Below are 15141 nucleotides of genomic sequence, written 5' to 3' on the forward strand. Positions count from 1 at the left end.
AGGGACGTGCCTGAGTTTGCAGGGAGCCTGAGACCTGGCTGGGGGGGGGGGGCACCTATGCACCTTACAGTGATGTTAACCTTGAAACTCACTGTCCTGGGAGCCATCGCCAACAACAGCCTCGCAGGGGTCTTGGAGCCGCCCATCATGGCTCGGCTGGGGCGGCGCCAGGAGGGCCCCCGGCACACAGGAGGAGGGGGGGAGACGGGCCCAGCACACGGCTTGTGAGCAGCTGGCCCCTGCCACCTCGCAAAGAGGCCTGGCCAGAGCGATGGGCCCTGGCCAGGGGGGATCCCCCACGTGGGGTGTGGCTGGGACGCTGGATCAGACCTTTCCAGAGCCTATTTCAGGGTTTCCATCTGGCCATTCTGCTCCCTGGCAAAGCCACGGGGCAAACAACAGCCAACGCCCCCCCACGCGTGGTACCAGTGCCGCCGAGGGCGTCCTCCAGGGAACCAGACCAGCTGTCACCCTGCGGTGCAGGACCCCCACTGCACCCACTCAGCGCATGCCGGCCTGGGCCCGTGTTACCCAGCGAGCACTTTCCTGAGACTCCCTTGGGAACCCCCAACAGCCGCATCGCGTCCCCCCAGGATCAACGAGCCATTGCAAAGCCCCAGGCAGCCGGGGATTTGGGGGAAGCAAACGGATGTTTCCGAGAGGCAGCGTGAAGGCAGTCCCCTCTCCGGGCGCGCGGGACGCAGCACTGCCTGGGCTGTGCCGTTCGGGGCTGGAGCAGCCAGCCAGGGCTCCCCAGAGCAGGTTCCGCTGGGCATGGCTCTGCGCTGAGGCGGGGGGGGGGGGAGTTCCCCCGGAGCTGCCCGGCGCTCTTCCCGCTCGTGAGCAAGGTGGTGGACGCTGGGCCCCGTCCTGCGAGGGGCTCTGCACAGCTCGGGGCTGGGCAGCCAGGCCTGCAAGAGATAGAGCCAAATGCCGGTTCTCAGCAAAGCCAGGAGACAATAGCTGAGCCCGTGGGCCTAGACACTCCAAGTGACGGACACGCCGGAGACCCTGGTAGCCCACCTTAGGGCCCCAGCGAGTCTGTGCCCGAGCAAGGACAGGCTCCCATCCTGCAGCTGGCTCTGTGCACGCAGAGCCCTGAGCATCTCCAAAGCCAGTTGCAGGATCAGGCCCTGGGGGGAGGGTCTCCAAAGCACCCCCATTGGCCTGACTCTGCTCCCACTGACCGCCATGTCCGTGGGCGCACGGCTAGGCCAACGCTGGGCCACCTGGAGACCCCGCCCTGGAGGGCTCGCTAGCCTCTGCCTCTCACTCCACGCCGCTCGGAGGTAGATCCTGTAGGCGCCACCCGCAGAGCGCAGCAACTCAGACCGCTTTCCCGGGCTGGGCATTCTCACGCAGCGCCATCTGGGGGCGCCGATGCCCCACCAATTCCTGCCTTTTTCGCCCAAATACCAACTGACCTCAATTTGGGGTCCCCCCGCTCCCAATTTATTCATGATGAAAATAAAGAACAGCACCGAAATTCCAACAGTTTATAGAAAAGGGTAGTAGTGATACATAAATAGTATTCGCTTTTTAAAAATTTTATTATTAAACATTAGGTCAAGAGGTTGCGCACACACAAAAAGAGAGAAACAGGTTGAAGAATGATACTTTTGTGGCAACAAATACTGAGTACAGCTGGTTTTCCGGTCCACAGCGCAGACACAAATCTCTTTCCAAAAGAAAATTAAACAGTTGATCATCAGTCCACATTGTCTAGCTACAAGTCACCTTCCCCACTGGCCCCAGCCCTCCCAACCCTTTGAAAACTAAGACACACTGGACCAGGGGAACACAAAGACACCTGGAATGAGGAAGACCATCCCTGCCCCACGACGGGTTTGAATCTAGCCCGGATCGCTAAGCAGCGGCAGGAGACGGAGTGACACAAATCGGGAAACGTGACGAGACGCCTTCGTCCATCGGGTGTCCGTGTTAGCCGGAGTGACAAAGGCTTGGAAATGGAGAGGAAATTAAAGGACAAAAGTAACCAAAGTCATCGTGTTCGTGTTCCTGCCCCCCCCGTGCAGAAAAGGCCATCAGCCCCCCGACCACACACACCTCCACGCACCCAGACATTCACTCCTCACACGCCCACACACAGAGAAGGCCAAAAATAGAGATATGTACACACTGGGCCCAACGGCTCCGTTCTTTGTGTTGCGTTCAATCCTCCACCAACCACTTGCGGAACTTACAAGGGGCAGGGCTCCCGGAACGTCCGTCCACGTCCGACCAAGTCCATCCTTTGAATCTCCAGATACCCTGCCGTTAATCCAGCCTGCCTAGGGCCGTCTCCCCCAGGGCCGCAACCTCGCTGTGGTTCTGCAGAGATTCTGGATTCATTTCGATTTGCCCATTGCCTCACTCCCACCCCTCTTTTCATGTACCAAGGATGCCGGGGAAACCTGAGAAATGGTCACGTGTCTCCTCCTCCTTTTTTTTAATTAAAAAAAAAAATCCCAGCCCATGACAATTTCAAGTATCCCCCAAATAAAAGACAGAATAATTATAAATAATTATAACTTTACAATTTAATAATTGACACATATACTATAGTATTTACAGTATCATAAATGCTTTTTTTGTTTTTGTTACTTTTAGTAAGCAATCCCTGAGAACAGTTACTCTAGTTTTTCTTTACGTATCTTCACGAATGGAGAAGAGGAGTTTCACGTCTCCGCAGGGTGCGTACGGCGCTGCAAAGCCATCGCTTTTGGTGACGCATGAGGTTTAGTGTTGCGTTTCTCGTTTGCTTTCGATTTTTATTCTTTCCTTTTTCCTTTTAGCTTGGCAACCTTGGGACCAGCCGGCGAACGCTTCCTTTAGGAAAGAGGTATTAGATTTCCAGGTTAGCTTTTGGTATTAAACGGTTATACACTCAGGAGAGTAGGATGCTGAGTAAATTGTTCTTCCCATGCTTGTCTTTTGGTTTGATGTGCCCGAAGAACGTTGGAATCCTCGCAGGATGTGAAACGGTTAAATCCAACAAAAGAACAAAAACCCTCTGTTTTGCCAATTGCAGTTAGATTTTCCTTTCTTCTGCGTGTAGTGCCCCTGCCGAACCCTGCCAGCGCCGGCGGGAGCTCACCCAAACCGCTCCCGCACCAGCATCATCAGTTTTTTCTTGCCTTTGTAGATCTGTTTGAGATTGTCTATGAACTGCGCGAACTGGAGGTGGCCGTCCTGGGCCAGGAGGAAGGTCTCCCTGGCTTTGCTGAGGAACTCGATGAACTCGCCGTAGTGCCGAGGGCTGATGTGGGTGAGCCGGGAGTGGGTGGTGTTGATGTAAGCGCTTATCGTGGCGTCCAGCAGCTGGCGCAAGGGAGCCTTGTCGGTGGACATCAGTTTGCCAGAGTTCCTGCGGCCGGGAATGCCGGCCAGGCCCGGGGCCGTCATGGTGCAGCGCCGCAGGATGTCCGACAGCACCGTGGCGCAGTGCACGCTCTTCACCACCAGGGGGATGATGGCCGCCAGCTCGTTCTTGCCCAAGGAGTGGCTCAGCGCGCAGGCCCACAGGACGTCGTTGATGGCCGGGTGGGTGTCCTGGTTGTAGGCGAGGTTGAGGTGCGTCATGGCCAGCGAGGCCAGTTTGAAGGCCCGCAGCGGGTAGCCCCGGTGCTCCATGTAGCGAGCGATGGTGAAGAGCTGCGCGTAGGTCATGCCCGTGGCGGCGGCGTCGATGACGATCTGGTAGGCCGTCTCGAAGGCGATGTGGTCTTTCTCGCACAGCGTGAGGGCGGAGAGGGCGCAGTTCTGGGGGTCCTTCATGGCGCACTGCAGGGCCAAGGTGCGGGCGCAGCCGGCCAGCTCCTCGCGCTGCGGGTAGTCCAGGCTCAGCCGCAGGATGGTGTTGTGGGACATCACCGTCGCCGCCACGATGCTGGTGGCTTCCGTGGGGGTGAAGAGCGTGTACCAGTTCTGCAGGATGCTGAGCAGCGCCCGCACACCTGCCGGACAGGAACACGCCGTCAGCGCGGGCTGGGGCCCGGCGCCTAAATCCTCCAGGGGCTCTGCTGGGCCCGGAACGCCAAGCGATCCCAGCTCCCTCCGCGCTCCTTGGGACCTGGGGTCGCTTGGCACGGCTGACAAGTGGGACACTTCTCATCCGGAGCCCGGGGGGAGGACCTGGGAGCCTGGGGGAGGACCTGGGAGCAGACCTGGGAGCCCAGGTTGAGAGCACTGGCTTGGATATACAGGGACAAGCAGAGGCCAGTGCACTGCAGACAGAGATATAGCTCCAGAGCTTCAGGCCAATGCTCTGAAGCGAAGCTACGAATCCCCCGCGGTGCAATAGCGCAACCGTGTCCCCACGAACGGGAGCCGGAGCCAGCAAACGCCAGCGCACTGCGGGTCACAAGCTCCCCTCCAGGAGTCCTACAGATCCTATCACGGCCCTCCACTCAAGGGCTGGGCGCTGACAGCTCAGGCGCCAACTGAGGGCTAGATCTGAGGTTGCATTCCTATGCTGCATGGGGCATGGGTCACCTGCCAGGGTCATCTGGGCACGTATCAGCTACTCAATGCCTGGGTACTGCAGGGGCAGCGGGCACTGGTGCCCCCCGGTCTCTGCCTGCGGCACAGTTTGGTCTCACCCGACCGGCTGGGCTCAGCACAGGGGCAACTGGGGGAGGTTCTCCAGCCTGGGCCATGATCCAATGGTCTCGTCTGGCCTGAAACGCCATGAAATCTACGGGATGTCTCATCCCGTCGCTCAGGGACTTGGCCGCGGGCTGGACCGAGCGAGCCCCTCCCCGGCCCTTTGCCAGCGGGGAAGGGCAGGCACCGGTTAAAGGGACGGGGAGTGGAGCAGAGACCCAGCCCCTCCTGGGGGGCCAGGACAGCAGTGACGAGCGGCACCCACCCACTTCCGTCGCACAGGTGACCAGCCACCGCACCATCTCCCTTCGCCTCCAGTTCAGGGTGGACAGAGTCATCCGCATGACCTAGAAGAGAGAAAACAGTGACCAGCCCTCCTCTTCCTCCCTGCTTTGCCCTCCCCCATGGGGCGCCGCTAAGGCCAGCCTCGCTCCCGGCCCCCCCGGCGCAGTTTGCTGAGGGCGCCCCGGCCCAGGCCTGCAGGCGGAACGGCTCCAATGCATCTCCAGACACGTCTGGGAGCGGAGCCAGGACAGCCCCATGCCCTGGGCCACGGAAAGGCGGCGTCAGAGGGGCTGCTAATCGCCCCAAACCAAACTGCCAATATTTGCCAAGCTTGTCCCGGTTTGACACTATAGAGTTACTGTCACACGGGGACTGGCCCCTTAGTGAGGGGAGCTGGGGCCAGCCCCACCTTGGTCAAGCTTAAATAGCTGCGTCCCTGTCTGAGGCAGGAGGGTCTGACTGGACAGCTGGGCCTGGGACGGGGAGTTACAGGGAGCCGGCAGACTCTGGTGGAAGGCCTTGAACCAGGGTGTGCAAGAAGCCCAGGGCGCCGTACCGGAGCAGGGAAGGCTGCAAGGGGCTGAGAGCAGCCCTCCAAGGGAACCCGCCTGGGGGCTGCAGGGGACAGACTCTCAAAGGCAGCCCAGGAAGGGGCCAGGAACAGGGCCCAGCAGGCAAGCTGAGGAGAAGCCCCCAAAGGGCTGAAGAACTTGGTTTGTTGGGACTTTTCAGTCGGACTGCTGCTGCCCTGGAAGGGGCTGCATTTGTGACTTGGCCAGAGGGCTAAGCCACGTCTCCAGCAGGAGGAGATCCACCTCAGGGAAGGAAACTGAGGCAAGGGGCCTGAAGTGCCACACTCGGCCAGCAGGGGACACTGCAGGGCAGGCACCCCTCCGACAGTTCCGTTCAACACACTCCAAACAAGGCCTTCCCCCAGCCCTCAGCACTGCTGCCCACTTGTCCGGGGAAGGACCCAGCCAGACTGCCTCGGAACTGGGCCGCCCAAAGCAGCGGCTGGGTTAGCCTCCGAAGACGACACTGCGGCCCCCTCCTCTACCTGCAGCCCCAGCTCCAGCGCCACGTTGAGCAGGGTGGTGTCGGGGTTGCTGTCCGCGGGCGTGGCGATCTTAAAGGCGTCCTGGGCCAGCTTGAAGATCAAGGACGAGGAGTGGATGTTCTTCTGGATTGCTTCCAGGACGGTGCGTAACCGCAGCATGTCACCTGCACGCACAGGAGGGACAGGTCGGAAAGTCAGTCCCCGCCCCGCCAGGGCCCTGCCCCTCCAGACTCCTTCCAGCCACCCCAGGTTTTCACTTGGGTTCGCATCTTCCCAAGTCTGGAGGCACCTAATTCCCAGTGATTTCCCAGGGGTGAGGATCTGGGCCTGGCTGGGCCACACACAGCGCAGACTGCCTCTGCGTTTGCAGCCGCGCTGGGGTCAGCGCTCTGTGCAGCTCCCGGGCTCTGCGGGGGGCTCAGCGAGTCCTGTCTGACCTGGTCTCTCGCTCAGCCTGCTCGAAGCGGGGCTCAGAGAGCGCACGCAAAACCCAGTGCATCATGGACTCTCCTGATGGGGCTTCTCCGAACAGAGCTGGCAAGTGGGATTTCTCCGTGAAAGGCGGCTGGTGAAAACGGTGTCTGCTCGCTCCGCAGGCTGGGGGCAGGGCTTCCTGACACGAGCGCCCAGCCAGCTGGGGTGTGACTCTGCCACGCACTAATTGTCTGCATGGACCCCGCCAACGCGCACTAACAGTTTTAATGCACTTGGCTCTACTCCTGCTTCAAAAAGGACGAGATCAAAGCACACTAGCGAACTAGGGATGAGCCTCAGAAGCCGCCCCCTGTCCCCGCCCAGCCTGCTGCCAGTTCAACGTTTGTGCAGACAGGCCCTCGGAGGCCTCACCGCTGACCGGAGCAAGGGCAAGTTGTTACTTTTGGCTCCTGTTAGCCCTGTGGGAGTCAGCCCAGCCTAGAGCAATGGACCCCAACCAGTGTGGCGTACCCCCTAGGCACGGCAGGGGCTGGGCTGGAGCGGCACCCAGCCCTGCTCCGACCCCAGCCCCAGCCCCGGCTCTGGTTCCGTTCCTGGTTGCAGCCCCAGCTGGCCCAGGGCTCAACCCCCCTGCTCCCAGGCCCGATTGTGGCCCCACTCCCAGCTGGAGCTCTGGCCCCCGCCCCCAGCTCTGGCTCTGCTCCCAGCCCCGGCTCCGGGGGACTGGAGGGGAGGTGCGGACAGATTCTATTACTGGTAAGTGTGTGTGTGTGTGTGTGGGGGGGAATTGAAAAAGTTTGGGGACCACTGGCCTAGAGACTGGAGTCTGTTCCGGCTCTTGCCTCCTCAGCAGAATTGTTCACTACACTCCAATTACTGTCATGGGGAAAGATTCGAATCTAAAAGATCCAGTCTGTGTATTGCAGCGTGTCCACCGATAACTACCGACCTGATACAAAAGAAACGTACTCTGCACCCCGAAAGGATCCCCGAGGGCCGGACCCTTCCAGCCAGTCCCAGGGCGTCACGGTGTGTCCGATTCCATCCCACGTATGATCAGTCATGTCATGTCACTTCCTAACGCCACGTCACTTACATTTCATCCCACATTTCTACTCAAAACCTTCCCCAGCCCTTGGCACACTACTGCTATTTGGTGGCCACTACCTAATTACAACCTAGCCGACGCGTTCACAGACAGGGCAAGTGCATTCGTATTCTGCTTGCCCCGGAAAGCACAGACAGCTCTGGAGTAACCTCCACACATTGATACCACAACTCCAGGTGCACGACACACACACACACACACACACACACACACTCTCTCTCTCTCTCTCTCCTGGTAGGAGACCATTCGGGTGAGTTCCCCGCTCACGTGCCATACAGCCCCCACTCCTCTGCGACACGGTACCCCCCACTCCAGGATGTTCAGTGAACTCCCTAAGAGCGGAAACGTGCTGAGTTTTATCTTCACTGTTCTTGTAGCACATGCTACGTTCCTAGCTATGGTTCCATCCACCCCCACTCAGCTCCAAACCCGGTTCTTCACTCCACGTTCTGGGAGCAGAGCTCTCCAACCTGGACATTTCGACATAAGGAATAAGGTCTCTTCAGCTGCCTTTCCTAACCACACTCGGCCGAATCTACCCAGCTCACTCCATGTGGTGGGATTTGCCTTCGGTGGTAAACGGATACATTCAGGTGACCAAATCTCATCATCGCTCCTGAACTGTTCCTAGGACCGGATGATACTGATGATACTGTTCCTAGGACCGGAGAGTAGTCAACCCCTCCCTCTGTGCTTTGATCTCAGGCGCGAGCTAGCCACGCTCGTCCATCCACGGCCTGACCATCAGCCATGAATTTTTTCCATCAAAGGGTCTGCCCAGATAAAAGCCCTGATACAATTAACCGATGTGGTTAATTCTGAATTCTAGATACACTGAAAAAGAAAGTGACTTGCCACAGGGATACCTCCGTCTTCTGTTAGGAGCTGTGGGGTTAAGCCTTGTCGTGGGTTGAGTGTGCCCGTTACTTAAGACGGCCGTGCGACAGTGAAGGGGCCACACCTAAACTAGAGTCTGTCCAGGGGGGAGAGGGCTTGGCACGCCCAGGTGTAAAAAGACCAGCTGGGGCAGACTCAGAGAGACGAGGCAAAAGGCAAGAAAGCCAAGCAGGAGCTGGGCGCACGATGGGCCTGTGGACAAAGCTGGCTCTGGTAAGCGAAGAAACTCTCCCTCTTGTTTCTGCTCCTCTTACGTTTGGAGAAGCAGGACTTGGCACGTTCCTTGTAAGTAAACCCAGTTGCATCAGACAGTGCCAGCCGCCATCGTCAATTTCTACCCTCAGCTGGAACACGCCCCCCCCCGCCCCGCTCGGGTCAAACCCCTTCTTTGGTCCCATAAGCCCTTTCCAAGTGCGAGCGCCCAGGAAGACCTCCGCACTCGGAAGTAAATGGAAAGCCACCTGTTGGCTTCAATGGGCTTTGGATCCGGCTCAGGCCGAGGATTGGACATTTGCAGCAAGGGAACGTTTTTTAACGTCTGGAACTTTCCACCCACACCTGCCCGGGGGGAGGAAAACTCAGTGTCAATTGCAGGGTCGGATTCTGCCTTTGGTAACAGCTGTGGGACCCCATCAGCCTTCCCCGGGGATGCACATGGACAACAGAGGGCAGAATGAGAAGACAATGGGATTGCAGAGGTCACCACGTAGGAATTTCACTGCAAAACCTGGCATGCTAGTGATGACGACAACCCAGAAGGGCCCGTTTGCATCCTAGGTCACTGGTCGAGTTTATGGCAGTTAAAGAAACAGCTCCTCTCTGCAAACAGCCCATTAGCCCTGGCGGCTCGGAGATGCAATCGACCAGGAACGATGAAAAGTGACTAAAGATGTGCAGAGCAGAGCTGGACTTGAAAACAAAAAGAAATTTCAAATGCCAAATGATTAAAACGATCTTCTGCCCCCTCGGCAGCAGTCACCACAGTGCCAGGGACTCATGAGCCAAGGCTCCTCGTACGACCAGATGTAAAAATGGAAGGCGTGTGTCGGAAAGATGGCAACGAGACTGGATCGAATACGGACACGCTCCAGCATTTGAACCTTTGGGGGGGAAATGTGAGAGCTGGAAGAAAACCAAAAACCAAACTCAAGCGGTCTTTTCATCCCCAGCTCCTGGCCCCTCCCCGCTCGGCCCCCCCACCGTGCCCTTCCTCATCCCTCAGCCTGCCACTGGCTTCCTGCGTTCCTCCTCAGTCCCCCACCCATCGCTCGCCCCCCTGCCCGCCATTCACCCCTACGGCGCCGACTTCCCCTCTGCTGGGTGGGGACTCGCCCACCTCTTCCCCGCCCTCGCCCTGCCCCCATTCCACCCCCTTCCCCCAAGTCCCCGCCCCTTCTCCACCTCCTCCCCTGAGCGCACTGCATCCCCGCTCCTCCCCCCTCCCTCCTGGAAAGCGCTAAGTTCCGCCAAACAGCTGTTAGGCGGCGGGAAGTGGGGGGGGGAGGAGGAGCAGCGATGCGGTGCACTGGGGGGAGGGGGAGAGAAGGAGGTGAGGAGGGAGGAGCTTGGCTACAATTTTTCTCCGTGGGTGCTCCAGCCCCAGAGCACCCACGGGGTCAGCGCCTCCCACCCGCTGGCCTCCTTACCCGAATATCGGGACAAATGGTGTGCTGATCGTACATTGATCGGAACAAAGGGTTAAATATCATAGAATATCAGGGTTGGAAGGGACCTCAGGAGATCATCTAGTCCCACCCCCTGCTCAAAACAGGACCAATCCCCAGACAGATTTTTACCCCAGATCCTAAATGGCCCCTTCAAGGATTGAACTCCCAACCCTGGGTTTAGCAGGCCAATGCTCAAACCACTGAGCTATCCCTCCCCCCCAAGATGAAGTGCCCAACATGGGGCATGAACCCACGACCCTGACATCTGGTCGCCCTAGCTCAGCTTCCTACGAGATCACAGGGAGGTGAGAGCAAACCAGAGCCCTGAGAATGGACAAACTGGAAAAAGCAAGAAGGGGCTGGGAAAAGTTCTCATGTTGGCTTGTGACGGAACGGGAGAACGTTCCGGTTCCGAACGGCTGCGAGGGGCTGGGATTTTACGGCTCTGAGTGACACGGGTATCGACACACAGCGGAAGCCTGTCACTGGCTCTGATTTCAAGCCCTCAAAGCACATCATGGCCTGTCACCCATCTGCCTGACGTCACCATTTATTTGCTTCCCTGTCCCGCCTGACCTCGGGGGTTGGTCTGGTTTCCTGTCAAACGGCACTTTCATAAATACAAAGTAAAAAACCCATTTGCCTTCCTGTCTCGTCCGCGCGCCCCAGCTCAATAGATCCCCGGCCAGCGGTTTTACAATTTCTGCAGCTGGGACCCCAGCGACGGGGCGGCAGCACACGCCAGCCCTCGGTGGCTTAGGTACCGGACTAACCTTGTTGAGACCCACACCCTGCTTCCACCTTCCAAAACCTCATGGTGAAAAATCACCCCGACGCTCGCTGTCTGCTTGCGGGAAGCAACGCAAAGAGAACGTACTGAATCCAGAGAGACGGACGCCCTCACCCCCGCCCCCTTCGCTCCCTTCGCGGGGGCCTCAGCATCCCTGAGGGTCTTGCTTTATATGTTCTGCCTTCCTGGGCTTCCCACTGCAGCCCCCAGCCGCCTTAGAATGGACAGGACACGCAAGCAGAGGCGGTCAGCTGGGAGAGCCACGCCCCAGCACGCTCAGCCCCGAGAACAGGAGACAAGAGGCTTGGGTCAAGTCCCGCTGAAGTCAACAAGGATCTTTTGATCCATTTCAGTGGGCACTGGGTCAGGCCCCAGGAGAAACTGGACCCGTCTGCCCCCTGGCACTGAGCAACGCCAACCCCGCCCGGCCGCCCCGGCTGTGCACGGCAAGCGCTGACGCTACCTTGGCCGCGACGGCCAGTGCAGGACGGACTGCCAAATCCAGACAACGCTACCGCTGGGATGCAAACAGCCAGGGCGTCCGGCTGATCGGGAAAAGGATTTGGGACCACAGCCCCAAGCAACGCAGGATTTCTAAGATTTTCAGCATCTGAACAGGAGTTCTCCCTCACCTGCCTGCGTTCCTGGGGTGAGCTGGGGGGGGCAGAGGGGGGTGTCTCTCACCTTCGAGAGGGTCACACGCCCCATTCCCCTCTCCCTGCCGCACTGGAGGCTACATGGGTGATTCTCTTCCCAGTACTGTGCCCACCGATCCCTACCAGCTCACGGTCCCTCCCACCTGCCTTCCACGGGGGAATTCGCCACATTCCTGGAGTCTGTTCATCTGACAGAGCCCCCCACTTCCCACATTCCCCTTCCAGCAGGTTCTGCAGTGGAAAACCGCGGGGAACCTGCTGGGGGCGCCGGCTCCGCTGCCCAATTTGACATGAAACTGTCCTCTCAGGTGCAAGATGGGCCCCGCACCCACCTTTAGCTGCCGTCAGCATGGTGGAGGCCAGTTCACACTGCTGCGATTCCAAGTGGCCCAGGGTAAACCACCGGGGGTACCTGCTGGGCACGACCGACACCAGGTGGTGAGGGTGCGTGACGTCTCCGGAGGGAGCGGTCGTCTCCAGCACGGGCAGCCTAGGAGAGACAGGAGAATGCCAGTCAGAGGGGCCCTGCCAACTCAAAGCCCCGCTAGCGACGAGGGGGGCTGATCGCAGGCGGCCTGGTGCACCAGCGGGTTCAGCGAGCTCTTTGAACGCACCAAGCTGAATTCCAGGCGCGTGACGAGTCCCGAGGCTGCACGCGGAACACATGGGCGCAAGGATCAATTTCAAACAGACTTGAAAGGGAGCCGAAAGCAGCCAAGTGATTTATAAACTTGGAAAAGCTCGCTCGGGCTCCTTTCATCTTCGGGTAAGTGGAGCTTTCAGGCAAATCATCTGGTTCCTCTTAGAGCGGAGGGCTGGGATCAGAAGTAGCAGCACATTGCCCCAAGGCCCCTGCTGCGGGTTTGGGTTACCTGCTCGCATGGGAATAGTCCAAAGCCGCAGAGATTCTGGGTGACAGGAAACCACAGGTTCCCCCTCCTGCCCCGGTGCTACTGGGAGCGACTGAGCAGGCAAAGGACGGGACCCCCCGGCGGCTCAGCTCGCGTCTGCAAGCTGCCATTCGGACCAGACAGTGCAGTGCCAGTAACTCCGTCTCCTGGAGGGCGAAGTTACACATCAGCAGTTCAGCGGGCTGGAGTCCCGGGGTGGATTCCAGACCAGCCGGGTTACGGAGGCAGGGAGACCAAGCAGAGCGAAAGGCAGAGGATGCGTAAGCAGCGCCCGCCCCTCTTCCGCCAGTGAAAGCTAGGACGGTCGCAGCCCAGATCGGAGACCCCAGCACGAGGGCGGGGTGTCGGCTGCCAGAAGACAGAGCCCCCCAAACTCAATCACAGGGGAGCCCATTGTCGTTCATCCCTCTCGTCCCCCGTCTGCTGCGAAATTCCAGGGGCGTGTCTAGCAATTCCAAGGGCCAAACCCACGACTCGAACGGATCCCAGCGCAGCCCTGGGCCAGGGGAGGCCGGGGGCTGACAGGCAGAGCAGGGGGCTGGCCCCTGGAGGATCCGTTCTGCCAGTTGTCCTGCCACCGTCAGTGCAGGGTCAGCTGGGTGCCCAGCCCAGCCGTGCTCTCCCCCCGCTGGGCTTTTCCTGTTCTTGTCTCTCCTCTCAATCGCGCTTCAAAGGAGGAGCTGGATGCAGAGAACAGGGTCTCTGCTCCCAGGCGAGGGGAGATCTCCTCTGCCTTTCGCTCTCCTTGCGCCGTGGGAGATGGGGGGAAGGACCCGGCGCCGATGGATGCAGCCAGTGCCTGGGTCATTTGCCCAGCTCAGCAGACGGGGCGGTTTATACGGGAGGAAATCGTCTGGTGCGGCGTAGGCATTTTCTCGGACGAGCAGAACCTAAGCTTGGCCGTCACAAGCTCCCCCAGCGGCTCCCAAGCAAACCGACACCGACTAGACTCTGGGATGGGGGGGGGGGAATATCGGGCGCGACGTCGCTGCTCTTGAGATCAGATCGAAACCAACCCCAGGCGGAAGAAACGCCCACAAACCTCATGGCCCGGAGTGCCAGCTTATAGGCCAGGTCTGCGTCGTGAGGCAGCAAGGCGGAGAACAGGTACTTGGCAAAGGTGTGCATGGGAACGCTCTCCCGATGGATCACTTCTCCCAGGCCACTGAAGGGACCACCTGCACGACAGCAAAGCCGCGTCAGCCACTGCGCCGCTCGGCCAGACAGCTCCCCACCAGCCACGCTGGGGCCAGGGACCAGAGCCGGCTACGGAGAGCCTCTCGGGTCTAAATTCCTCCAGGGCTCGGGGAACGTGCTCAGCACCGATCTCCACAGTCCCTTGGAGGTGAGCACTCCGGGGTTATCTGAGCAGCACGAACAAGCCAGCCCCTAGCCCGTTCTCCTAGACTGCGGGGCGCTGCGGTGGCCAGAGGCCCTTGTGCCTGGCAGGAGGAAGTTACCAGTCACGCATCCAGCTAATGGTGCAATCCTGTACAGCCTGGTCCCCAAACTTCTCGGAGTCGTGGCCCCCTTACCCGTCTGCCACCACGCCGGGAGCCAGGGCCGGGAGCGACACAGGCAGGGGTAAGGGGCCCAAGGCTGGGGCTGCAGCTGGGGATGGGGCCGGGAATGGAGTCACAGCCAGGGCCCGAGGCGGGGGTGGGGCTGGGAGTGGGGCCAGGAATGGAGGTGGAGCTGGGAGCGAAGCTGGGGCATGGGGGGGCTGGGAGGGAAGTCACGGCTGGGAATAGAGGCGGAGCCAGGGCTGGAAGCGGAGCTGGGGTTGGGGCTGGGAATGGAGGTGGAGCTGGGAACGAAGCGGGGGGGAGGGGGAGAGGGGAGGAGGGTGTCAGGGTCCATTCCTGAAGGTAGCACCAGGGCTGGGAGTGGAGCCGGGGGGTCGTGGCCGGGAATGGAGGCGGAGCCGGGGCTGGGAGTGGGGCTGGGAGCCAGGGCTGGGAGTGGAGCCAGGGGGCCGGGGCTGGAAGCCAGGAGCAGGGCTGGGTTGCACACACTCCCTCCCCTCCGTGGGGGCTGTCCCGGGCTCCACCCTGCCCCCCCAAACGTTCCTCTGTGTCCCTCGGGGGCGTGCCCCACACCACCGCTGCGTAGGGACTGGAGTGACGGACTGCTCAGGCACCGGGCTGGCAGCCTCAGGGTTATGACCCTGGTAACACGGGCATGGCAGCAAGTGACTGGTGCTTTGCCAGAGCCCTGGCCCAGCAAGCGCCTGCGGGGGGCCCTCCCTGTAACCAGCCTCCCCCAGCTCCTCGGTCCCCTGGGCTCCTGCACCGTGAGCGAGGGGTAATCTCCAAGGCCGGCCTCTCAATGCCACCAGCAGCTGTTCAGTGCAGCCCGGTTCCCCGCCCCCCCTCACCTTCCAGCAGCAAGATACACTGCTTCCGAAGGGCCTGCACCAGCACCGCGTCCAGCTCCAGCTCCTGCAGCCGGGCGCTGATCTGCTCTTCGTTGCGGCACACTTTATCCTGCGCGTACAGCCCCTCGGGCATCACCCGCTGCTGCCCCATCCCCATCAGAGCCACCTCTAAGGCCAGGGACAGGTAGGACTCGCCGCTGTCCTGGCAACCAGTCCCCACAGGCACATGCTGGTACACCGGGGGCTTGGCGTCGCCGGCATCTAGAGGAGAAGGCAGTCGCTAGGGTGAGAAAGGAGAATGACCTGGGAACGAACCCAGCATGAAACCCAAGCCCAGCGCCACCCTTCCCCGC

At 60.1% G+C, this 15141-nt stretch overlaps 1 protein-coding gene across 2 annotated transcripts in view; it reads right to left on the bottom strand.

Annotated features, from left to right (window-relative positions):
• Positions 1 to 2520: 2520 nt before the first annotated feature.
• ZSWIM5 (zinc finger SWIM-type containing 5) overlaps positions 2521 to 15141 on the bottom strand; it is a 155074-nt gene continuing 142453 nt past the window's right edge. The window contains exons 9-14 of one of the 2 annotated variants that reach the window (XM_065553715.1): positions 14789 to 15049; positions 13454 to 13589; positions 11833 to 11990; positions 5948 to 6111; positions 4871 to 4952; positions 2521 to 3956 (exon numbers count right to left, since the gene is read on the bottom strand). In XM_065553715.1, the coding sequence (XP_065409787.1) occupies positions 3094 to 3956; positions 4871 to 4952; positions 5948 to 6111; positions 11833 to 11990; positions 13454 to 13589; positions 14789 to 15049 (1664 nt within the window). In that variant the 3' untranslated portion in view covers positions 2521 to 3093. The remainder of the gene's footprint in view (positions 3957 to 4870; positions 4953 to 5947; positions 6112 to 11832; positions 11991 to 13453; positions 13590 to 14788; positions 15050 to 15141) is intronic. The other variant, XM_065553716.1, reaches the window with a different exon arrangement.

The sequence above is a fragment of the Chrysemys picta genome, chromosome 8, assembly GCF_011386835.1.
Source record: "Chrysemys picta bellii isolate R12L10 chromosome 8, ASM1138683v2, whole genome shotgun sequence".
In the NCBI taxonomy this organism is placed as follows: domain Eukaryota; kingdom Metazoa; phylum Chordata; order Testudines; family Emydidae; genus Chrysemys; species Chrysemys picta.